Source organism: Rattus norvegicus, chromosome 1 (genome assembly GCF_036323735.1).
Source record: "Rattus norvegicus strain BN/NHsdMcwi chromosome 1, GRCr8, whole genome shotgun sequence".
NCBI lineage: Eukaryota > Metazoa > Chordata > Mammalia > Rodentia > Muridae > Rattus > Rattus norvegicus.
In genome coordinates this window covers 36,817,839-36,844,163 of record NC_086019.1, presented here as the reverse complement: position 1 = coordinate 36,844,163, position 26,325 = coordinate 36,817,839, and the positions used below count along the sequence as shown (strand labels likewise).

Below are 26,325 nucleotides of genomic sequence, written 5' to 3'. Positions count from 1 at the left end.
TTGTACTTCAGAGTTTTCAGAGAATCTTACAGACTTCTGTTCATCCGATTTATGTAAAGTTCCAAAATGAGGTACAGTAACTAAGGTAAGAAGTATTTCTGAGACTCACTAAAACTAACTTTTATACATGTAGCAGTAATTTTCAACTCCAATAATCCCGAACAAAAAAATCCATATAATTCAGTTATTATATTTATAACTAATAAACCTAGATTGGCCAGAACTAACAATATACTAACTTATTCCCCAGTTCTGAGACCCTTAGTTACTTCAAGTTTCTCCTGGCCAGATTGTTCTGCTCTATCTTTGCTGCTTCTTCCTCCTCTCTTCTCCTGTCCTCTCGCTCTCCCTCTCCCCCTCTCCTGTGCCACCTTTCCTCTCCACTGCCCAATCACAGACTCTTCCCTTTATTGATCAGTAAATGGGGAGACGATTCACGCGAGATCACCTGAGTACATGATCAACTTCTCTTCCAGGTGCCACCCCTCTGCAGGAAGCAAAATTAAACATCAAAAATGAAACAACATCAGGACAACTCACAACACTTACATAAATAGGGAAAAGAACTTACAGATGGAGAGATTGTGAGATAATCTGAGGGTTCTTTACTAATAAACAATAGAGAGGACTTTAAAACTGATCAATGATTTAAATAGTCTATGTTTCTCTTGACTAACCTCCAAAGCAAATGGATTCCAATATTCACATGGAAACTAGTTCCTGCCGTGGCTTCTGGTCTGTGTATGTTTTAGAAGGCCATTGCACATGGCATTCACTCCAGAGTGATGGCTCTTAGACCTTGCTGTGATCTCCTGTAAATAATCCTTGGTTGTTATCTCAAATTCATGGGATTATCTTCTTTGGGAATTTCAGAAGCTTAGCATAACCTCAGTTATAAAACAATCCTGGCAAACATGACATATTGACTGTCAGAACATCAAAAGCCGATTCCTCTGTAGCTTTTGTTAAAGTGTATCACATCTTGCAGTGTCTCTTCCTCTTACCATCCTGGTAACTCAGTACACTGTCAATTATTCACACAGGGTGTCAATACAGGAGAACAAGGCTCACCTGGAGGCAGTTCCCCAAATAGCTGCAAATTCCACGGAAATGAAGTAATTATTAACTTTCCCATTAAAATCCTCTTCCCCTTTAAGCTGGGGCCCAGAAACTGAGGAAAACAAAGCATTCGGCTCGTTAGAACTGGACACTGTTCGAAGGCTCCATGCTACCTAACTAGGTGACACTACATTGCAAAAGATAATAGTGCAGAAATCCAGGATCATTAAGTAGTACAACGCACTCTCCCAGGACTGCTGAAACGCCATCGCACAGATTTGTGGGAAATGTAGTCTGTAACACAGTGACATCACAGTCGGTACTTTGGTAAACAAGAGTTCAGCTTTTAATAAGCATGTGCGGCTCTTTGCCAAAACTGGGCCAGGCTCTGGTCCTGCTGTGCTCTCCCGTTGGATCTCTGACATGGAGGTTGGTCCAGGGTTCAGTTATCCCAGGGGCTGTGAGGGGTGCGTAGGTCTGGAGGGAAAACGCAACAGGATAGAAAGGGGGTGAAGGGGAGCTGATTTGCAGAAGCTTTCTGATCAGGACTGGAGAGAGGGCGCTGCGAGGGGTGGTGGGACTGACCTCTGTGGTAGACTGTAGCTAGCTGACAGAATTCAAGGAATGGAGACGCTTGTAAGGACCTGGATTCCCCGGCAATGCTGCGGGTTGGGTGAAGGTCTTTGCCTGGGCATGGAGCTTCTGGGCGTTCATTTTCCAGCTTGCTGGTGGAAGCATTTGTTCATTAGCTGGGTCACTCTCACGTGGCTGTTACTCTTTTTCTCAGATAGATAAGAGAAGATAAGATAAGAGAAGATCTGGTCCTTTCTGTACTGTACGGAATTCAGGACCACTGAGAAAGATCACCAAACAAAACTAGGAATTAAAAGGGAAAACCAACCAACCAACCAAACAAACAAACAAACAAAACTGCCTTATTTGGAGCTACAACCTCCTTTGCCAGTTTGAGAACTGCTGCAAGGGAAGACAGGGGTTGGAATTCTTCAAGTCACAAAACACAACTGTCTCAACTCGGGATTTTTTGCTTCTTTATATTTTTTGTTTGTTTTCTGAGCAAGCAGCAGTTAAGAGAGATTACAGAAGAAGTAGAAATGCATGTCCCGCTAATATTGTTTGCTGTTTGTTTTTGTTGCTGTGTTGTACAACCAATGCTCAGTTGGAAACCGAGCTGGTTTTTAACCATTGCACATACTCCTGCTTTGAGGTGACAGGACTTGGTAGGTTCCAGGTTCAGAGTCCTGAAGGGGACTCTGTACGTGATGTTTATCCTACTTTCTTTGAAATGAATTGTGAACTTAAAGATGGTTCATTTGGAATAGGAATCCCTCATGAAGACTTTAGTTCCTTACTTTTTTTTTTTTTTCTTTTTTTTTTTCGGAGCTGGGGACCAAACCCAGGACCTTGGGTTTGCTAGGCAAGCGCTCTACCACTGAGCTAAATCCCCAACCCCTAGTTCCTTACTTGAAAGTAGCATGACACCCATGTTTGCTAAAAGGATATTGAGCTGTTTCTCAATGCAGGATTAATTATCAAGAGATAAAAAACTTTTGCCTCGGAGGTTGTAAGCTTAGAGGTTGTCAAACATAGGATTGTAAAACCTGTCACAAGGTGTTAACAATGACACCAGAGGTGCCCTCATTGTAAGATTGCACACATTCTGCCTGTTTCAGTTGGCTAACCCTTGATCATATTCTTCTGCAAATGTACAGTTCTGATTTCTGGATTTTTGTGAACGAGCTGTCTGTCCTGATTGGCTATCCTACTGTTGAACTAAACATCTATGTTACCTAATAAATTCTCTGTGCTTCCGGATATTGTGGCTTCTTCAGTCTCTCCTGTCTGAGAGACTGTAACTCTGGCCCTCCTGTGGAAAAAAAATTTTTTTCCTTCAACATCTGAATGTTAGCTTTTGATTTTCAACATCATAACAAAATATCTACCACTGTGAGCCGAATTCTCACACAAGCTCACATAGGGAGGCAGAGCAAAGCTGTCACAGGACACTGTGAGCTTTGTATTGACTGTCCCAACAACATTGACCCTACAGTGCTGAGTGAAAAATAATAGAAACTACCAACAACTCTCCATGTTCCATCAGAGAACATGATGTGGACAGTGTGAATCCCTGTCGGGATGGAGACACAAGTTGGTGTGAGGACAGATGTGGACTTTTAGGGATTTTAGTGACTTGAGGGGTCTTGAAGGTCTGTGGAGGGAACACAGTCCTGCTGACCTGACAGGCTGTGTGCATCGCTCTCCATTCACAGCCTTGTCTCCCAGGCCTCTGTATAGTCTGGTATTTCTGTTCAACCGATTCAGCTGCTAAGTATGGCAGGCAGCATCTGTGATGTCCCTGTACAGTCTTATGGAAGTGTTTCTTCAATACTGACACTATGTCATAAACACTAAAAGACGGAATTGAGGAGTTTTGGGTCACTAAGGGACCTGTAATTGCCACATTGTAGGGTCTCCACCCTGTGTGATTCGTGTTTTCCCAATTTTCAGTCTAAAAATTGTGAGCTTCAGCCTGGCTCATGACATTGAAGTCTATTGGTATTTATATTATTATTAATCATTTTGACCTATTAACAGTGTTTTACCATTCATTGGTCTTTATTTCAGGAAATGCTGTCATTCAGGGATGTGGCCGTTGATTTCTCTCCAGAAGAGAGGGAGTACCTGGGGCCTTCTCAGTGGAGTCTGTATAGGGATGTGATGCTAGAAAATTACAGCAACCTTGTGTTCTTGGGTGAGCATTCCATCTATAGAGAATTCTTTTTCACCATCAAGTGTAATTTCTTCCTTTGGTATAATAGCTCACTGAGATGGAGAGACTGCAATATAGCTAAGAAACATGTTACTTTTCTTTTTGTGTTTGTAACTTGCCTGTATTGGAAATATATCTCCTCCAGTCTAATGGGAATTTTAGAAAGTTTATTTATATATTTCACAATTCAATTATTCATGTTTTCCCTTTAAATGAAAATCAGAATCTGCAGATTCTAAGTCCCCCAACAGTATTTTAATATACTGTATATCCTAATATAGGTATATCAGGAACCATATAAAGGATTAATATTTTTATAGTTTCTTGCATTGCATCATATCCTTTCTCATAAGCAGTATTCTAGTTGGAACTGACCTATTCCCAGGAGAAGGACACTACAACAGTGTTGTATCTCTTTTTTTTACAAACAGGTCTTGCTGTTGCTAAGCCATACTTGGTAACATTTCTGGAGCAAACCCAAGGGTCTTCGGGTGTGAAAAGACAAGAAGCAGCCACCATCCCTCCAGGTGTGTAGAAGTAAGGGGTCAGAGGATAGATGAGACATACAAAGATACAACATGAAACCAGGATCTACCATGAACATTGAGCCATTTGTTATGTTAGAAATTGTTTTTAAGGTATTGCTTTTAAAGTCTTCTGCTATCTTGGAAAGACATCTCTCAGACACATGCGATGGTTTAAGTGTCTTAGCTTTTTCCTTGCCCTCTTAGTGAGCTCTGCTCATAAGCAGACTGACCCAGAAGGATCTTTCCACCCTGAAGTGGCATTGGCCCTAGGCTGTTTTGGGTTGGTAGTTTTTTACTGACTGCTTAGAGGTTGTAGATCTATTTAAATTCTTTATATGACTTTGGCATAAGTTCAATGAGTTGTATCTATTAAGAAAATTGTCTGTTTCTTTTGGATTTTCCAATTTTATAAAGTACTAGTGTTTGAAGTGTGACCATTAGGTAGATTTTTTTTTGGAGTCCAGTGTTATGTCCTCTTGTTTGTTTGTTTGTTTGTTTTGTTTTCCTTTTGATTTTGTTTTTCCTTTGATTTTGTTAGTTTGGATGTTCTCTCTGTGTCTTTTCCTTAGTTTGGATAAGGGTTTATCTATCTTGATTTTCTCAAAAATCAATTATTTCATTAATTCTTTGTATTGTTTCTTGGCTTCTGTTTCATTGACTCAAGCCCTGAGTTTGATTATTTCCTGCCATCTACTACTCTTGGATATGTTTCCTTTGGTTTATTCTAGGAGCTTTCAACTGTGCTGTTATGTTGCTAGTATGAGATCTGTCCAATATCTTTATGAAGGCACTTAGTGCCATGAACTTTCTTCTTAGGGTTGCTTTCATTGTGTCCCATCAGTTTCATTGTGTCCCAGCAACTTTGTGCATTCATTTTCATTCAATTCTAGGAAGTCTTTCTATTCCTTACTTAATTTCTGCCTTGACCCAGCAGTCATTCAGTAGAGAGTTTTCAGTTTCCATGAGGTTGTAGGCTTTCTGCTGTTATTAAAATTCACCTCTTGTTCATGGTGGCCTGAAAAGATAGAGACTCAGTTTTCTTATATCTGTTGAGACTTGCTTTGTGACTGGGTATATGAGATGGTGGGAAGAAGGTATGTTCTTTTGTGTTTGGGTGACATGTTCTTTGTGTATATGTTAGGTATGTTTGATTCATAACATCTATTGGCTCCATTATTTCTGTTTTTGTCTGGATGTCATGCCCATTGGTGAGAATTGGGTATTGAAGTCTCCATCTGTTCATGTGTGAGGGTCCATATGTGATTTGAGCTTTTGTATAGTTTCTTTCACAAACGTTGGTGCCCTTGCATTTGGGACATAGATGTTGAGAATTGAGATGTCATTCTGGTGGATTTTCCCTTTGATGAGTATGAAGTGCCCTTCCTCATGTGTTTTGAGTAATTTTGGTTGGAAATCTATTTTGTTGGATATTAGAATAGCTACACCAGCTTGCTTTTTGGGTCCATTTGCTTGGAAACTCTTTTTCCAACACTTTAGTCTGATATAATGTGTATCTTTGATGTTGAGGTGTGTTGGTTGTGTGCAGCACAAAAATGGATCCTGTTTTGCATCCATTCTCTGAGCTTGTGTTACTTTACTGGGAATTAGGTCATTAATATTGAGAGACATTAATGACCAAAAATTGTTAATTCCTGCTATTTTGTTGGTGGTGGAAAAGGTAGTGGTGTATGTGTATGTGTGTGTGTGTGTGTGTGTGTGTGTGTGTGTGTGTGTGCGTGTGCGTGTTGCTTATCTTTTGGTTTTGCTGGTGTGAAATTATTTATTTCTTATGATTTCATGTATTTATTTATTCCCTTTGGGGTAGAGTGTACCTTCTAGTGCCTTCTGCAGGACTGGGTCTGTGGATAGATATTGGTTAAATTTGACCTCGTCATGGAATATCTTGTTTTGTCCCTATATGGTGATTGAAAGTTTTGCTGGATATAGTAGGCTGGAATGACATCCATGGTCTCTTAGATACTGCAAGACATCCTTCCAGGAGCTTCTAAATTTAGAGCCTCCTTTCCGAACTCCTGACTAATATGTCTCTCTGTATATATAACTTGGCCTTTTCCCATTGCAGCTTTTAATATTCTTTCCTTGTTTTGTATGTTTAGTGTTTTGATTATTATGTGTCATGGGGACATTCTTCTCTGGGCCAAACTCTTTGTTGTACTGTAAATTCCTTGTACCTTTAAAGACATCTCTATCTTTAAGTTAGGAACATTTTCTTCTATAATGTTATTAGAAATATTTTCTAGGCCTTTGAGATGGGATTCTTCTCCTTCTATTCATGTCTTTCTTAGGCTTGGTCTTTTCATGGTGTCCCAGATTTTCTCCACGCTTTATGCCAGGAATTCTTTAGAATGAACATTTTCTTTGACTTCTGTATGACTTTCTTCTACCATACCTTCTACATCTGAGATTCTCTCTTGTACTTTTTCGGCGATGCTTGCATCTGTAGTTCCTGTTAACATGCCAGGATTCCCTCAGTTTGTGTTTTCTTTATTTCTTCAATTTTTTTCCAGGTCTTGGAACAGTTTCATTCATTTCCTTTCTGGTTGTTTGTTTGTTTGTTTGTTTGTTTATTTATTTATTTATATTGGCTTCCTTTAAGAGATGTATTGATTTCCTCCAATTGTTTGCATTTTCATGAATGTCATTAGGGATCTATTCATTTCCTGTTTAAGGATCTCTAGCACCTTCATATAGTTGGTTCCAAAGTCTTTGACTTCTGCTTCAGCTGTGTTGGAAGACTCGGGGCTTGCTCTAGTAAGATAGCTAAACTCTGGAGGTGACACATTGCCTAAGCTGTTGTTTGTCCTCACACTGGCTTCTAGCCATCTGGGTTTGTGGTAATTATAAGTTTAGGTGCTGATTTCTGCCTTTGTCTTACTTAATGTTTTTTTATTCATAGTTTCTATTTCCTTTCTGATCTTCTGGCCTGGGTGGCCTGTGTTTATGGTGACAGGTGACTCTACTGGTTCACTATGAAACCCTGGGTGACCTCTAGGGCTGTGGGTGCTGGCATGGCCTCTAGGGTTCTGCAGCGGTACCTGGAGTTCCAGTTCAAGTTGTGGCCTCTGGTAAAGCAGTGGGTTTCTGCATGTTTTGTGGGCTGGGATGTGGTGATGAGGGTAATGCGAGCTGTTTCCGCAAAGCTCTGTGTACTCTGAGAAATGTTGGTGATCTCTGAGCATGGTCTTATCTTGGGTTCTGGGTACCATCATGGACTCTGCCAAGCAAAAGGCTTCTTCCGTAGTTGTCAGCCCTATAATTTAGATTTAAGAAGTCAAAAACTTTTATTTATAAAATTTTTAACATTATAAAATTTTAACCTCAAATTCAAGTTATATTACAGCTAGTAAAATGCTTATTTATAGAGTTCAGTAATGGACAACCATTGTGACTAGTCCTATAGGAAGCATTTTGTATGTATTTTAACATGAGTCAAGAAGAAAAAAGGGAACATGTGGTCTTTTCTAAAGATCTGGTTTTTTTTTAAACTTCCTTCTTGAGTGTATTGGCTTCTGTATATATTCAGTAAACATGAGTACAAGTTAATTATACTGGGTGTGTCCATTGCTTGAGACATTTAGGATATGAGTGCAGAATCAGCATGAGAGGATCCATCTCCTTGTCTTGTGAAACAGGAAGAGTAATTCATCTTCCCTGCACATAAGGAGTTAAAGTTCGTGGTCCAGTTTATAGGCCAGAGGGAGTCAGGAGCAGCAGCTGCTGGCAAGTTCTATTCCCCATGCATCCTTATCCTGTGATGAGGCTATCATGCTATTTACTCTAATAGGTCTGTGTCCCATCAGAAGGCAAGTGTGCTCTTGGCTCCTGGCAGTGCCCTACCATGCCAATGTGGCATGTAGGTTTAACCCTCTTTATTCAAGCATTCAGTTTCAATAAACATTTTAAGTACACCTGATTTTGAATATATTTGGATATTAAGCAAACTTTGATTTGAACGTCACTGTGTTTGAGATACCTGCCTTATGCTTAAGTTTGGCATATGCAGAGCCCTGTCTAATGGAAGTTGTGCACTTGTCTCTCCCTCCAATATTGTCTCTATGAATTATATTTGTATTTATCATGAATACAAACACAGTTCTGTTCATATTAAGGATTAGATAATCATTGATAATGTGACTCATCCTTAACAAAATTTAATAATTACCTTTGTTATAATACCTTAAAATCAAGTAGTGGCTCTCATAGGATTACTATGTAATAAATGAAAGTAATTTATCTCTGTTAAGATTTCCAGCCTCAAAAATTCATTCTTTTGATACCTTGACAGTAGTGGTTCTCAACCTTCATAATGCTATGACCCTTTCATATACTTCCTCATGTTGTAGTGACCTTAACCACAAAATTGTTTTAATTGCTACTTCATAACTGTAAATTTGCCTGTCTAAGAGTCTTGGGCAGGGAGGGGGTAGTGGGGAGGTGGTGATCTGGCTTAACTCTGAGTAAGTTTCAGGAGTAGTCTTATAGGGGAGACTTCTGCACTATAAGCCTCTTTATGTCTAAGATCTCCCCCATTATGATACTTGATGAAGGAGTCTTTCCTTGTCCAAACTGCTTTATTCATGGGATAAAGATGCCTAAGTCTTACTTAAGGGCAAACAGGGATTAAATATTTTTTGCAGAAAAGGATTCCTAGGAAGGGAAGCTCATTGCTTAAACACTCAGAGCCTATCTAGATACATCATTAGCATGGGGAACTCTAGATTCTATGCTAAGTGACTGGTTGTCATGGTCCTCTTATTAGGGTGTGCTCTTTGTCAAGTGCTCCAGGACAGGGACCTAGTTCCAACTCATGCTGTACTCAACTATCAGTTTTATTGGGGTTCTGCACAAGCTATTACTTTACCAGTTCTTCTGTCTAATGACTCAGTTCCACTGCCCTACAATTTCTATTAGTGAAAGTCATCTCATCAAACTGCTTTGTAAATTTTAAAAATGTCTTCTAAATTTTTCCAATGACATATTCAATAATAAGGATTTAAATGTATAATAAATTTTGTTTTTATTTTGAAGATGGCCCAACAATCACAATTGGCTTTCTTTTTCTAGGTGACACTGCTTTATACCTTCATGGATGTCCAGCTATATCATATTTGTATTCTTTAATAGGATTATTGCTGTTACTAAAATAACCTGACAAGTTATTTAGCTATTTAATTTTGAAAAATATGACATTGTGTCTATGTTCTATTTGGTTCTGTAGTTATTCCAGTAGAAGGATAGATTAGCTCACCTACTATATTTTTTTGACTTATGGTCAGTACCTACAACTTTTAAAATATATTGTAGATTTTCATTTATGGTTAAATGTGTGAGTAAAGGTCTCTATTGTAAAGAAATATTGCGCTTTCCTCTTCTGGGGACGGTGCTTAGAGGCAATCAGGATGGTTCAGCATTTGACATACCTTCGTAGGCTTTCCTACAATACAGTCTCTAACAAAACTAAGCTGTCTCGAGCTCCTGGCAACAGGATTGTTTACCTTTACACCAAGAAGGTTGGGAAAGCACCTAAATCTGCATGTGGCGGCGGATGCCCAGGCAAACTGCAAGGGGTTCATGCTGTGAGACCCAAAGTCCTTATGAGATTGTCTAAGACAAAGAAGCTCGTCAGCAGGGCCCATGGTGGCTCCATGTGTGCCAAGAGTGTCTGTGCAGGATTAAGGGGGCTTTTTTTATCGAGGAGCAGAAAATCATTGTGAAAGTGTTGAAGGCACAAGCACAGAGTCAGAAAGCAAAGTAAATGTGCAACTTTTTTAAGTAATAAAAATCAAGACTTGGTCTACGGGGAAAAAAAGATAAGTATTGCAGGTATGTTGACTATTTCTTAGCTTTTGTTCATGTTTTAACTTTTGCTCAACAGGCACAACAGGCAATGAATTTAATACTCACAGCAAGACCATCAACCACAACTCTCTAAGTATTCAATGCCAGAGAATTCATAGAGGAGAGAAATGCTACTACTTTGAAGAATGTGGTAAGGCCCTTAGTTCTCAGTCAACACTTTCTATACGGCAGAGACGTTATATTGGAGACAAACCCTACAAGTGTAAAGAATGTCATAAAACGCTTAGTAGTCGCTCATCACTTTTAATACACCAGAAATATCATACTGACGAAAAAACCTACAAGTGCGAAGAATGTGGCAAACAGTTTTTGCGTTCCTCACATCTTCAGCATCATCAAAAAATTCATACTGGAGAGAAGCCATACAAATGTGAAGACTGTCACAAAGCCTTTCTTCATCACTCATATCTTAGGAAACACCAGGCAGTTCATACTGGAGAGAAACCCTACAAGTGCGAAGAATGTGGAAATTCATTTTACTATCCTGCAATGCTGAAGCAACATCAAAGAATTCATTCTGGAGAGAAACCTGACAAGTGTGAGGAATGTGGAAAAGTCTTTTCCTCTGCTTTCTTCCTTAACCAGCATAAAGGAATTGATTCCAGAGAGAAAAGGTACCAGTGTCTAGAATGTGGCAAATCCTTTTGCTATCGTTCCTATCTTAGGGAACATTACAGAAGGCATTCTGGAGAGTATCCCTATAAGTGTGAAGAATGTGGCAAAGGGTTTTCCCGTTCTTCAAAGCTTCAGGAGCATCAAACAATTCATACTGGAGTTAAACCATACAGTTGTGAAGAGTGTGGCAAGTGTTTTTCCTCTCTTACATCCCTTAAAAGACATCAAGTCATCCATTCTGAAGACACTCCCCATGAGTGTGGAAAATGTGGCAAAAAGTTTTCTAGCTCTTCCCGCCTTCAGGAACATCAGAAAATTCATACTGAAGAGAAACCATACAAATGTGAAGACTGTCACAAAGCCTTTCTTTATCATTCATTTCTTAGGAGACACAAAGCAGTTCATACTAGAGAGAAACCCTACAAGTGTGAAGAGTGTGGGAAATGTTATACATCTTTTACATCCCTGAAAAGACATCAAACACTCCATTCTGTAGACAGTCCTCATGAGTGGGTATAATGTGGCAAAAGGTTTTCTAGCTCTTCCCACCTTCAGGAACACCTAGAAATTCATATTGGAGAGAAAACATACAAATGTGAAGACTGTCAAAAAACCTTTGCCATTCATTTCTTAGGAGAAACTAGGCAGTTCATATTAGTAGAAACCCTACAAGTGTGAAGACTGTAGGAAATGTTTTTCCTCTTCCTTAACCCTTAAAAGACATGAAATAATTCATTGTGAAGACAGTTCCTACAAGTGTGGGTAATGTAGCAATCTTCTCTATGCTGTCTACCCTTACAAAACACAAGTTTGTTCATTCTCTAGAGAAACTGTCAAAGTAGGAATGATGTGGGAAAGCCTTGTCTTCTAATTCTTCCCTAATTTAACACAAGTCCTACTAGAGTGAAACCTTACTAGTGGGAAGAATGTAGGAAAATGTTTTACTCTACATTACAACTGAAAAAACATAAATGAATACAATGTCAAGAGAAAACATGAAAATGTAATGGATGTGGAAAAGCCTTTTCCATTTACTGTTATCAGCAGAAAGAGAAATGCCACAAGGTGAAGAGTGCAGCAAAATGTTTCACTCTAGAATTAAATTTCAAAATATTTATACTGTAGAAAAACCAAGTGTGAAGAGTGTCTCCTTGTGTTATGTTACCCTTGTGTACCCACTAAGTTAATTGTTTTGAAATGTTAAATATCTCTTATCCATGAGCACAAATGCTAAGAATATGATCAGATGACAGTAAAAATGCATCTTTGATGTAATCTCCCCACTACTCTCTAAACCAGCATGTTTGGAATATACCTTGATTGATAAATTTCTTTCTTCTGTGCTATCAGTGTACCATGAAACTGTTACCATGCTGTTACATGGTTGTTTGGGTGACCTGAATCTGAGTACTGGGCCATGGTATACTTACTGTTGTTTTCCCCGCGGAGACACCAAAGCACTGTAATGATGTCTCTTATGGGCTTTGTGGGAAGCTCCATGAACTCACATTTCTCACCAGATATGACTAGGATGAAATGACCTGCTTTGGGTCCCAGCCAGCCTGAGGTGAGTGAGAACTAGTGTTTGTCTCCCCAGGAAGCCCCAAAACAATAGATAGTTGTGTTCGGTTCCAGAATAAAGAATCTCTGATCTGCTTTAAGTTCAGAAAGTGTTAATTGTGTGCATACATGTGCCTGTACATATGTGTATGTGTGTGTCAGTACCAACAACATTGTCATAACAAACTCTCATACTGTAATAAGGACAAAAGCCAAATGCACTCACTCAGCAGAGACAATAGATATGCTTACTGTTTGGGACCTAGGTAAAATGTTAAAGCCTAGATTCTGAATGTTGAGCCTAGATGGAACATTAAGGCCGAGGTAAAATGTTAAGGATTATGTGATATATAATAGCTAGCCTGCCATTATAAGGAAACTTTATCATAAGTTTCTGCTGTTACTAGGAAACTTTCTAACATGTGACTGATTAAATTTTATGTTACAGTCTCTGCCTTTGGAAACTAATGGCTATAGAAGTCAGTGGAACTGTTTTGTGTGGTTACCCACAATAAGCTTGGACTAAAACCAAGCCTTCAACAGCACTTCCTGTACCTGTGTCTAGGCTTCTGTGGTATAAGCTGCTCCTGGGATGGGCCCCAATGTAAGAGTTATAAAAAAAAAACTATTTAAGTTTTCTATTTTGAATTATACTTGAGTAATGTTTAAGTTCCCAAGACCTCCCTGGGAACTGACATCTTACTTGGCAGAGGAAAACATGTAAGTGGGTAACTGACATCCTGATTGGAAAGTTAAGACATGAATGTTACACCAGGTAAGCCCCCGACACACTGGAATATCTCAAGTAATGGGGGCAGGATAAGTGCACAACAAAGACATGTTCCAAAGGAAATGTCCCCATCCCTAAATCCTGAGGGTGAAATAACTTGGCATAGATTTTTGTGGATTTGGGGCTTAAAAATCCTGTAAGATCTAAACTCAATGTCATGGTTCATTTCCCAAATCTAGACTGTAGCTGTGGCCAATGAATCCTGGGGTGTATGCTCAATAAACTGTCCCTGTCTGACTGTTATTGGTGTTCATGTGGTTTGTGAGGCGATTCCCAGACCCCAACATTACCCAATGCCTGGTGACAACCATGAAGAATTATGTGTATGCAGTTCTTCCTTCACTCTTGATGCTCACAACCTCGAGCATCTCAAACTTTATTGCATGGGTTCCTTCACTAGCCAGTGGTGAAGTAAAGACAGAAATCTCACTTTGTGAACTGTGTCTGTGAAATCCAGTGGTGCTAACATAGGGTACTCCTCTGTAATGGGTGACTTTCATAGGTATGGAGCTTTCTATATGCTATCATGGGTATAAAGTAGTAAACATTCTGACTCAATTATGAACCTTGGGAGTATAAGAAGGAAAATGTGCCTCCCAGTGCAATGGTGGCCTGGTAGTTATGGTAGTAACCAGTCATCTTCTAATTGGATTTAAAGCTCAGCCTACAGGCTGTAAATAATACCAGGTGGTGTTAATGTGGTGATGAACCTGTTATTCTGGTAAGTGAGCATGGTAACTAAATGAACTCATGTGCTTTTACTTTATTTACTTTTTCCTTTTTCTACCCAGATATTCAAGTACTTCACAATATGAAATATTAAATGTGTGGTAGGACATAATACACAAACTCACCATTGCTTACCTGTAGCAAATAGTACCCTGTGGATTCACTGACCTGAGTGAAACACCTACATCACACACCTAATGCCAAACCTCAGGGATCCCTGAGGGAGGGAAGGTAGTAAGATGGTCAGAGCTACTGGTAGTGAATGTGTATAGTGAAATAACATTGGCTAGAAATATCATTGCCATTCCTTGCATGAATCCACTGTATGTAATAAGCATGTGGACATCTGCCAAAGCTAAAAACCTATCATAAAACATGCATGAATGAGTGAGAGTCTTTGTATGCCACATGCTGACTAGAGCAGCTATGGCATCGATAGCTCCTGCAGGAGGCAGGCAGTTTGAGAGACATTCGGGTTCCAGACCATTGTTCTAAATCCCTACACATAGAACAAGCATTAGATGAAATTAAGAAAAGCCCACGAAGTTGAAAGGATAAGATGCTTTTAAGGGTAAGAAGTAATAGGTGAAGGAATGAAGATACTTGGTAAAAATATGTGCTCTACATGTGTTTCCCCAAAGCAGATATCAATTTCAAAATGATTGGTTTTGGACATACCCAAAGTTGATCTGTTTTGTCAGTGATTGCAGCACAAGACTCTGGCTGTCATAGAGGTTACAGAGGGACAGCATCTTCCTGGGAAGGCGTCATGAGGGAGCAAGTGAGAAGACTTTGAGTCTGCTGAGGACTGAAGAGGCCTGCATCAGTGTAACATCATGTAAAAGACAGGGATGGCTTTGCAGAGATGACATACAGCCAGACTCACTTAGCATCTTCCACTTGACTTTGTCAAAGTCAACAGGAAAGGTGAGCAATGTCCTCCCACAAGCCCCTTTCTCCTGAATGCATACTGGTCTCAGCTGCTTTGGTTGCTGGTTATCAATCATTTTTACCACTAGGAAATGCATATAACAATCTAATGAATTTGTTGCATAGAAAATTAAACAGATAACATATGACAGAGTTGGTATTTTTAGGAAACAGTTTGTCAACAAGTAAACATTTTCACAGTGGAAAAAACATAGAGAAATGAATAGACCTCTAGAGTAGATCTTGTAGAAAGTATCTCAGATTGAAGCTTAAATCCTTTCCTTGTCCATAACAATGAAAGGCTGCTGTTTGGAAAGGTTGTTTGTTTGTTTGTTTGTTTTAATTGCTAAGAAATGCCCAGCAGTACACATAGAACAAAGATTGGATTTGCTATATGTATGTGAATCTATGTTTTCTTTGTGAGTGCAGTCTCTGTAAACATAGTTACCAATTTCCTGAGTAACACAGAGGCAGATGTCATTACAAATGGAAATGAGCTTCAGGGACAAACATCTCTTCTAAAACAGAGTGAATTTTCAGAGCTACAGTCTGTGAGGGAAGCTTGTCAAGGACCAGCAGAAGATGAAGAGTGTAGCAGAGACTCGCTCTCGGGTGGCATTGCTCATTTCTCTCTTTTTAAAGAGCAAACTCTATTGCTTAAAATGTTGAAAATAAAAACCAAGATCACATACCAAAATTAATAAGACCCACAGACTACAGGGCCCATGAGCTTCTGTACAATTAATATCAACATTCACAACAGAATCTGAGTCATTTTCACTGGATTTAAGACTGTCTCTATTAAATGTGTTCCATGTATTTATGCACCAACAAACCCAAGACCCATGATGGAGTTGGAACTAAAAATCAGTTATCTTTTGTCTTCCTTCACAACTGCTGGAAGGCAGCCTCCTCATCCTTAGGGAAATTAGCCTGTGATAGACCTTGGGTATTCATAGGCATTTACAAGATATACAAGACCCTCCCTGCTGAAGGCTATATAGATAGGACTGTAGGTTACTCCCTCATTAGAGGAGCTTCCTGAGTGGCATTCAGCTAGCTGCAGTCATGCAGTTCTGACTTCTTACCTAGCTCCAGTCAGATCTTTAGTACTGCTCCTGCTGCTGAAGTCCTCCCTGTTTCTGACACATCCCTCAGTATCAGCAACCTTAATACTAACTCACTGCTTCATGAAGATAGGGGCTTGACTGAAATTTTGGCTGCTACTCTGCCAGCTCTGATGTGAGTAGGTAGTCTTTCCCTTTCTTCTGTATTGGAAAAAAAAAATCACAGAACAAGGTGTTTTTCTAGTTGCTATGAGACAACCCATAAGGAAGTTTTCTTTCCTGCTTGTGGTTAAAGAGCTGAACAGTGCTCTGCAGGGAGCATGGCAGCAGGCAGGCAGGCATGGTCCTGATCAGGATCAAATACCTTGATCCACAATTAAGGCACAAAAAAGTAAGTGGGAATGACATGGCATTCTGTAAACTCAAAGTCTACTCCATTGACATACCTCATGTGACCAGACCACACCTCCTAATCCTTCCCCAGCAGTTTCCACCAACTGAAGCCCAAACATTTAATTGTGAGAAGCTGTAGTATGATATTCTCATTTCAAACCACAGTGACTGTAAAGTTACAGGAAATGCTAAATCTGCTGTAATTGTAAGAGAAGAGATTTACTCCAATCAAGGGCCCTGTAGAAATCTGTTCTTAGCCAATATGAAACCAAGAGCACTTCCATTGAATATCTGTTTTGTGTAGGTACAATTTCACTTGAAAGTTGAGAGCCCATTGTAAGGGCTTCGTGCTCAAAACTACACTTCTAGGTAAGTTTCTCCTGTGTCAGTACCCAGAGATAATGGAAACTTTGCAATGGGTCCTGACATTATGTCAACCATGAAATGGGACTCGATAGCACTTTCCACTGTGTGCAGATTTTGTAGGCTATAAGATGCAACATGTATATCAAAAAGGAACTTTTCAGCATTCTTGAAGAGAAGTGCTTCTTATCCAATTTCTGTGATGTACAGTGTCCCTCTAACAGTCCCTGTGGTGACATGACATGGAATATCCACATACTATGAATATATGAATAAAGCCACAGAAGTGGATATTTGGAGTTGCCAAATTCTTTTTAGGCTAGACCATTTTATTCAGGGCCTCCAATGCCAGGTATGCAATGCCTGGTAGCATTTGTATGTTACCCCTGCATTAATATCTTAGTTTCTCTATTTCTTTGTAGATTCCTTCCCCACTTTTCAATAGGTACTGTCTTGTTGCCTATTGAAGTATGAACTTGTAATTTATGATGACTGGGACAATAAGGTCTATGGAGACTTGTAGAGATAGACTAAATGATATACCTAGTAAGACATGAAAGGGAAATGGATGATACCAAGATAGAAGGTTATGGTTTAAAATGAGGTATTTCCTTCTCAAATTCCTGTGAGCTCATTTGATATTTCTGTGAATATATTTCTGCTATCTTTGTATTTGAGGCAGAGTCATTTCTGTATCCTGACTTGGAGGAACTGAGGAAAGTTCAGAGCAGACACTCTTGACTTTCATAATATGGTTCCCTATTAACAGTTTCAGCATCAGAAAAGCCAAAGCTAATTTCACCAGATAAATCAAACGTCTGCATAGGGAATTCCAATAGTGGACGATGGGCCATTATATACATTAGTGTGATGGCAGGAACTGCACATCCTGGGAGAGGGACAGGGGATGTAAGCACAAACTCAGGGAACACCTGATGATTAATACTCACTTGGGTTGTAAAAACCCAGGGAAATGTTGCAGAAATTCTGGTAGAACTCTCACAAAAACTTTCTTACTTAAGCTAATGGATGAAAATATGGACAAAGTAGGGGCAAATGGAAAGATGCTGAGATGGGTTCTGGGAGACCTCTACTAGTAAACAACAGGGAGCAGGACTTTAACTTTTTTTTAATGATTTAGATAATCCATGTGTCCCTTGAACAACTTCCTGCACTCTACGGATGCCAATATTCAAATGAAAACTGCTTTTCCTACAGTGTCTTCTGATCTGTGTATGCTTGAGTTTGAGTTTTAGAAGAGCTATTGAACATCACATTTACCCCAGAGTGATAGCTCTTAGACTTGGTGATCTCATGTAAATAATTGGTAGTTGTTATCTAAGATTTATTCTTCTATTGAGGTTTGGGGTTTTTTTTTCCTGCTGTGCACTGTAGTGCTAAATGTGGGTGCCCAACCATCAACATTCTTCCTTGGAAATTTCAGAAGTTTAACATGACCTCAGTCATTAAACAGTCCTTCCAATTCTGGCATTTTTTAATTAAATGTTTTCTTCATTTACATCCTAAATATTTCCCCCATTCCCTGTACCCTGTCCTAGGGTACATCCTCTTCCCTTTTCCCCTTCTCCTTTGAGATGGTGCTCCCCACTCTCTGCATCTCCCTTCCCTGAAGCTTTGAGTCTCTACAGCATTGGACGAATCTTCTCCCACTGAAGCCACAGAAGCAAGTCATCTGCTACATATATGCCAGTAGCCTCAGATCAGCCTGTGTATGCTCTTTGGTTTGTGGCTTAGTCTCTAGGAGACCCTAGTGGACCAGGTTAGTTAGAATGGTTAGTCTTCCTATGGTGTTGAAATCCCTTTCTGCTCCTTCCTCTAACTCTGCTATAGAGGTTCCCAATCTCGGTCCAGTGGTTAGCGGTAAGTATCTGCATCTGTCTCAGTCAGCTGCTGGTAAAGCCTCTCAGAGAACAGCCATGCTAGTCTACTGTCTGCAAGCATATCATACTGTCAGTAATAGTGCCAAGGTTTGGTGCCCATCCATGGGATGGATTCCAAGTTGGACCAGTCACTGGTCAACCTTTCCTTCAGTGCTTGCTCCATTTTTCTGCCTGCATTTCTGGGTCAAATTTTTTGAAGATGAATTGGTTAGCCCATGCCTCTCTGGGGGCCCTATCTATCTACTGTCTCTTCAGGTTCCATCTGCCCATTGTTGGTCATTTCAGCTAAGCTCACCCCCATTGAGTCTGGGGAGCTTCACAAATCCCATGTCTCTGGGACTGTCTAGATGTCCTCCCTACCCCCATCCCCACCCCTCCAAGTAGAATATTTCAATTCATTCTTCTATCTCCTTCCATACCTGATCTTGCCCCCCATTTCCTTTCCCTTTTCCCACCCAGATCCCCCCCTCACTCTGCTTCCCATGATTATTTTATTCCCCCTTCTAAGTAGGATTGAAGCTGTTGTGGTAAAATTTAAATAAATGTTTCTTTTATCCTGCACTTAGTCTGGCACTGTAGTATCCCAAGACATCTGTTAGATATCTTCATCTCAGTCATCAAAGTATCTCACCCACTTTGCTCTATCTCATAATCACACTGCCAATGGCTACTCTCTGAGCCTGGGAACAATCTCTCTACCCATCTAATTCCCAAGACAAGTTGCCACCATGCCCGACAAACACATCCCAATTCTGTGGTGGCCCAGTGTCTCCAGCCACCACATACTCTCTTGAACTCAATTAAATCGCCACATGAAAGAACACACAACACAATAACCTCTGATCCAATTGATAATATATAATTGCCCACCTATACACACAAGGCCCTGTACACATCCATCCCTTAAGAATATTCATAACAACCTGTAAATGTGCAGGGAGGAATCTTAACATCTGCCTCCGTGTTCTCTCAGCTGCTCTCCTCTCTCCTTGCTTCAGTTTCTTCCTCCTCTCTAAAACTTTCCTCCCACCCATCCTTCCTTCTTGTCCAATGATAAGCCTCATTCTATCTTATACCTGCTTTCACCTACATAACCACATCATCATACATGAAGCATCCTAACTTGGGCCTTCCTTCTTGTTAAACTTATTGTCTATGGGCTATATCATGTAACTCTGTACTTTTTGTCTAACATCCATGTATGAGTAAGTACATACCATGCCTGTTCTTTGGGGTATGGATTATCTTACTCAGAATGAGTTTTCTAGTTCCCTCCATTTGCCTGCAAAATTCATGATGCCCTCATTTTTAATAGCTGAATAGTATCCCATTGTGTGAATGAACCACATTTTCTGTATCCATTCATTGGTTGAGGACTATCTGGGTTGCTTCCAGTTTCTGATTATTACAAAAAAGACTGCTATAAACATAGTTTGAACATGTGTTCTCTTGTGCTATACTGGAACATCTTTTGGGAATATGCCCAGGAGCAGTAGAGCTGGGTCTTCAGGTAGAACTATTTCCAATTTCCTGAGGAACTGCCAGAGTGATTTCCAGAGTGGTCATACCACTTTGCAATTCCACCAGCAATGAGGAGTGTTCCTTTTTCTCCATATCCTTGCCAGCATGGGCTGTATCTTGAAGTTTTGATCTTAGTGATTCTGATTGGTTTAGGGTGAAATCTCGGGTTCATTTGCGTTTCCCTGTTGACTTTAGGATGTTTAATATTTCTTTAAGTACTTCTTGGCTATTTGATATTCCTTGGTTAAGAATTCTATGTTTAGAAGAGACTGCACTCTGTGCACATCCAGACGCCAGAGGAAAACACCAAACGCCATCTGGAACCCTGGTGCACGGAGGCTCCCGGAAAGAGCAGCGCAGATCTTCCCGGTTGCTGCCGCCACGGAGAGGACTTAGGCAGTACCCCACGAGCAAACTTGAGCCTTGGAACCGCAGGTAGGACCAACTTTTCCCCTGCAAGAAACCTGCCTGGAGAACTCAGGACACACGGAGGCAAAATTCCTCTAGGACCGGGCACTTCCTGTGTTTACTGGAAGTCCCACACCCGCGGATCCCGGCCCGCAGCAGCTCTCTGCTCCCAAACCCCGAGGGAGAGAGACCTCACCGCCTGATCAGGTGGGCACTCCTGAGGCTGCAGAGCGGAGGAGACCACCAACACTGCCCACACCTGCCCACATCCATGGCCCAAGAGGCAACTGTATAAGGCCTCTGGGTTCCCGTAGGGGAGGGCCCAGGAGCGGCAGGATCCCTGCCTGAGACACCGCCAGAACCTGAAGGAAACAGACCGGATAAACAGTTCTCTGCACCCAAATCCCGTGGGAGGGAGAGCTAAACCTTCAGAGAGGCAGACACGCCTGGGAAACCAGAAGAGACTGCACTCTGTGCACATCCAGACGCCAGAGGAAAACACCAAACGTCATCTAAAACCCTGGTGCACGGAGGCTCCCGGAAAGAGCGGTGCAGATCTTCCCAGTTGCTGCTGCCTCGGAGAGGACTTAGGCAGTACCCCACGAGCAAACTTGAGCCTTGGAACCACAGGTAGGACCAACTTTTCCCCTGCAAGAAACCTGCCTGGTGAACTCAAGACACAGGCCCACAGGAACAGCTGAAGACCTGTAGAGAGGAAAAACTACACGCCCGAAAGCAGAACACTCTGTCCCCATAACTGGCTGAAAGAAAACAGGAAAACAGGTCTACAGCACTCCTGACACACAGGCTTATAGGACAGTCTAGCCACGGTCAGAAATAGCAGAACAAAGTAACACTAGAGATAATCTGATGGCAAGAGGCAAGCGCAGGAACCCAAGCAACAGAAACCAAGACTACATGGCATCATCGGAGCCCAATTCTCCCACCAAAGCAAACACGGAATATCCAAACACACCAGAAAAGCAAGATCTAGTTTCAAAATCATATTTGATCATGATGCTGGAGGACTTCAAGAAAGACATAAAGAACTCCCTTAGAGAACAAGTAGAAGCCTACAGAGAGGAGTCGCAAAAATCCCTGAAAGAATTCCAGGAAAACACAATCAAACAGTTGAAGGAATTAAAAATGGAAATAGAAGCAATCAAGAAAGAACACATGGAAACAACCCTGGACATAGAAAATCAAAAGAAAAGACGAGGAGCTGTAGATACAAGCTTCACCAACAGAATACAAGAGATGGAAGAGAGAATCTCGGGAGCAGAAGATTCCATAGAAATCATTGACTCAAATGTCAAAGATAATGTAAAGCGGAAAAAGCTACTGGTCCAAAACATACAGAAAATCCAGGACTCAATGAGAAGATCAAACCTAAGGATAATAGGTATAGAAGAGAGTGAAGACTCCCAGCTCAAAGGACCAGTAAATATCTTCAACAAAATCATAGAAGAAAACTTCCCTAACCTAAAAAAAGAGATACCCATAGGCATACAAGAAGCCTACAGAACTCCAAATAGATTGGACCAGAAAAGAAACACCTCCCGTCACATAATTGTCAAAACACCAAACGCACAAAATAAAGAAAGAATATTAAAAGCAGTAAGGGAAAAAGGTCAAGTAACATATAAAGGCAGACCTATCAGAATCACACCAGACTTTTCGCCAGAAACTATGAAGGCCAGAAGATCCTGGACAGATGTCATACAGACCCTAAGAGAACACAAATGCCAGCCCAGGTTACTGTATCCTGAAAAACTCTCAATTAACATAGATGGAGAAACCAAGATATTCCATGACAAAACCAAATTTACACAATATCTTTCTACAAATCCAGCACTACAAAGGATAATAAAGGGTAAAGCCCAACATAAGGAGGCAAGCTATACCCTAGAAGAAGCAAGAAACTAATCGTCTTGGCAACAAAACAAAGAGAATGAAAGCACACAAACATAACCTTACATCCAAATATGAATATAACAGGAAGCAATAATCACTATTCCTTAATATCTCTCAACATCAATGGCCTCAACTCCCCAATAAAAAGACATAGATTAACAAACTGGATACGCAATGAGGACCCTGCATTCTGCTGCCTACAGGAAACACACCTCAGAGACAAAGACAGACACTACCTCAGAGTGAAAGGCTGGAAAACAACTTTCCAAGCAAATGGTCAGAAGAAGCAAGCTGGAGTAGCCATTCTAATATCAAATAAAATCAATTTTCAATTAAAAGTCATCAAAAAAGATAAGGAAGGACACTTCATATTCATCAAAGGAAAAATCCACCAAGATGAACTCTCAATCCTCATCTTCGATTGGTTTATATACAAGTGTGCAATTTCTAGGCTTGAAAGTAAAATGATGCTATCTGGTGCTGGATAGAGGAGCCTTATTTTTTATTATGGCAGCTTGCTATTTTTGTAACATGGTGATTTGGTTGAACACAATAAAGTACAGTAGTAACTGATCTCCCCCTCTTCCTGGATGAGTGAGGAGATGATTAAATGTTGATGTCAGCATCCATGAGCATATTCAGATGAGCTTCTGCTTCTGTTGAAAAGGATGCTGTGTTTGATTGTGGTCCGAAGCTTTGAAGCACTACTTGGCATCTCCTTCCTTGGAGGTCTCACTGTTTAAACATAACAGATTTGATAGCTTGTTGGTAAGGTGAGGTCCAGCTTGTTTCCACTAGGTCATCTTCATGTGAATCCGGTGGTTATACGGTTTTGTTCTAGGGATATTTCATTTTTTTAATAACAGTTTTAGCTGACATTCATGGAGAGAATGAATCCTTAGAAGTGTGCCACTAGTGAAAGGAAATCCTGTCTAGAGTATGTTTCTTTACAAAGCTGTGTCACACCATCCTTTGGGCCCTCTGCTGGAAAAGTAGAATCAAGTCTCAAATAATGCCTTTTAAATTGTATCCTCTAGTATTATAGATGTAGGACAGTACTGTATCATACCTCTGTGGATGTAAAATAGCTTGTACCTGCTTTATGATACGTAGTAGTGACCGTGCTTTATCAGAGCTGTTTTTAATGATGTTGCTCAGAATGTTTTCTTTCCAGATGATGATTGAGAAGCTAATTTAAAAAAAAAATGGTGCCAGGTACCACAAGAGTAACAGAACTGTGCTGTTTTCTCGGGTTTTGTTTTTTTACTTTTTTTTTTAAATGGATTGTGCTGGATGTCTCTACAGTTTTGTTCAGATGACTGCAGAACCTGGAAAAGCTGTTGCTGCTGTTGATGCATAACACACTGCTATTATTGGTCTTTTTATATAAATATAAATATATATATACAGATATATAATTTGAATTTTTTGAAACTTTACCTGTGCTGTCAACTTTCAAAAAAAGTATCCCCGTTTACTGTGTTGAGTTGGCACTGTACAGAAATTAACAGCCATATTGGTCTAGAAATGTTGAACTTAAGTTTTTTCCATTTGTACAGGGGTAACACACTGTATTAAATATGTAAGGTCTTATATACGTGGGTTTGATTACAAAAACTAATAAAGTATTCTCTAAATTAAAAAAAAAGAATTCTATGTTTAGCTCTGTACCCCATTTTTTTTTTGGTTCTTTTTTTCAGAGCTGGGGACCGAACCCAGGGCCTTGCGCTTCCTAGGTAAGCGCTCTACCACTGAGCTAAATCCCCAGCCCCGTCTGTACCCCATTTTAAAATTGTGTTATTTGGTTTTTTGGTTAATGTGTTGAGTTCTTTATATATTTTGGCTATTAGCACTGTATTGGATGTAGGGTTGATAAAGAGTTTTCCCAATCTATAGGTTGCCATTTTGTCCTATTGACAGTGTCCTTTGACTTACAGAATCTTTTCAGTTCCCATTTGTCTATTATTGATCTTAGAGCCTGAACCATTAGTTTTTTGTTCAGGGAATTCCCCCCTGTGCCAATGTGCTCAAGGATATTTCCCAGTTTCTCTTCTAATAGATGAAGTATATCTGGTTTTATGTGGAGGTCCTTCATCCACTTGAGCTTTGTATCAGGGTAATAGATATGGATGTATTTTCATTCTTCTACATGTAGACATCCAGTTAGACCAACACTCATTTGTTGACGGTGCTTTCTTTTTTTTCCACTGTATGGGTTTGCCTTCTTTGCCCATTGGTGCATGGGTTTACAATTACAGAACATGTCACAAATTTGTGTGTCATTTTTGCACAGTGCTACTCTTTGTAACATTCTACTTTTAGTATACGTGCTGCCAAAGGAAGCACAAACCTGGCATTCTTATCATGACTGTTTGCTTAGGTTTTAGTATGCAGGAATAGACTTGCTAAAAGGCCTTTTATGTAACACTCAATAGAATTCTTCTGCAAAACTCCTAGCAATCAGTCCCTCAGAAGCTCAGTCGATTTCCCTGCTGCTTGTGCTAAAGCTCATCACAGCTTGCAGTATCTCTTCCTCTTACCATCCCGGTAACTCAGTACACTGACAATTCACAGGGTGTCAATACAGGAGAACAAGGCATTGTGTATGTGCAGCACTGGGTATGAAGCCAAAGCCTCCTTCATTCCAGGCTAGTACTTTGCCCCTAAGGAATCTCCCTGTCTGTTTTTCCACTTTTGATTTAAAAACAGTCTCCATAGTTTCCCCTAACCTGCTCTGGATTCAGGAATCTTCTGCTATGAAGAGCAGTTGGAAGCATAAGCATTGGCACCCATGGGGTTTCAAAACTAATCTGAAACAGATAAAGCTCATCCCCACATTAGGTTACTGCTTCTGGCATTACAAGTAAAACTGTGAATATTTCCTCTTTTCTGAGAAAATCTTGCTATATGCCTCTTGCTGGAGTTTCTCCTGTCTCTGCCTCCCAAGTGACTACAAGCATATGGTACAACACCTAGCAAGGTCATTTTTTTTCAAGCTTTAGTAGCATTTTATAATAAGTAGATTGGAGATAAATAACATTTAGATGAGAAATAACGTGCAAACTTAACAAACATAATGTGGAAAGGCTTGACTCACTAACATCTTCTGTGATGAATCTGGCTATTTCTGGTTTTGTTGTTGTTGTTTTGTTTTGTGACAGGGTTTCACAGTGTAGCCCTGGCTATCCTAGGACTCACTGTGTAAACAAGGCAGCCTGGAACCTGCATTTGCTTCCCGAGTGCTGGGATTAAAGGTGAGTATCACTACCTCAGGCCATGAATCTTGAATGTTAAAAGCTTTTGCTCTCCATCCTCCATGAGGAAAACTTTATTTTGTGCTAGGCATCCACTCTAAATTACTAAAAGATAAGCTTCTGAGGCTGGAGAGTTGGCTCAGCATTTAAGAGCACTGACTGCACTTCCAGAGGTCCTGAGTTCAATTCCCAGCAGCCACATGGTGGCTCCCAACCATCTGTAATGGGATCTGATGCCCTCTTCTGGTGTGTTTGAAGACAGTTACAGTGTACTCACATACATAAAGTAAATAAATCCTTAAATAAAACAAGTTCCTGGTAATTTCCTCTTCCCGAACATTGTAAAACTCTTCTGAAATGATTAATGCTTGCTCTGGTTTCTGCAAACTAGCTTATTGCCACTCAGCTGACAGTTAGGCAGTAAATAACTCAAATAGCCGTAAATTCCACGGAAATGAAGTAATTATGAGCTTTGCCATTAAAATCCTCTTACCCTTTAAGCTGGGCCCCAGGAACTGAGGAAAGCATTTGGCTTGTTAGAACTGGATACAGTTCGTGGTCATGTTTTCTAATTAGGTGACACTACATTGCAGACAGACATCAAGGCAAAAATCTTGTACAACTCA

At 40.2% G+C, this 26,325-nt stretch overlaps 1 protein-coding gene, 1 long non-coding RNA gene and 1 pseudogene across 2 annotated transcripts; 2 read left to right on the top strand and 1 right to left on the bottom strand.

Moving 5' to 3' along the window:
- Positions 1 to 1,386: 1,386 nt before the first annotated feature.
- LOC120099099 (uncharacterized) lies at positions 1,387 to 26,322 on the bottom strand. The gene is made up of 3 exons (XR_005497905.2): positions 26,193 to 26,322; positions 1,645 to 7,645; positions 1,387 to 1,536 (listed from the first exon to the last, which is right to left on the bottom strand). It is a non-coding gene; the product is annotated as an uncharacterized LOC120099099 (long non-coding RNA).
- Positions 1,459 to 13,462, top strand: Zfp874b (zinc finger protein 874b). The gene is made up of 4 exons (NM_001346428.2): positions 1,459 to 1,488; positions 3,703 to 3,829; positions 4,279 to 4,374; positions 10,271 to 13,462. Exons 1-4 carry the CDS (start codon positions 1,483 to 1,485, stop codon positions 11,386 to 11,388), a joined length of 1,347 nt encoding a protein of 448 aa, NP_001333357.1. The 5' UTR covers positions 1,459 to 1,482; the 3' UTR covers positions 11,389 to 13,462.
- Positions 7,641 to 10,264, top strand: LOC103690951 (60S ribosomal protein L34 pseudogene; annotated as a pseudogene).
- Positions 26,323 to 26,325: the final 3 nt, after the last annotated feature.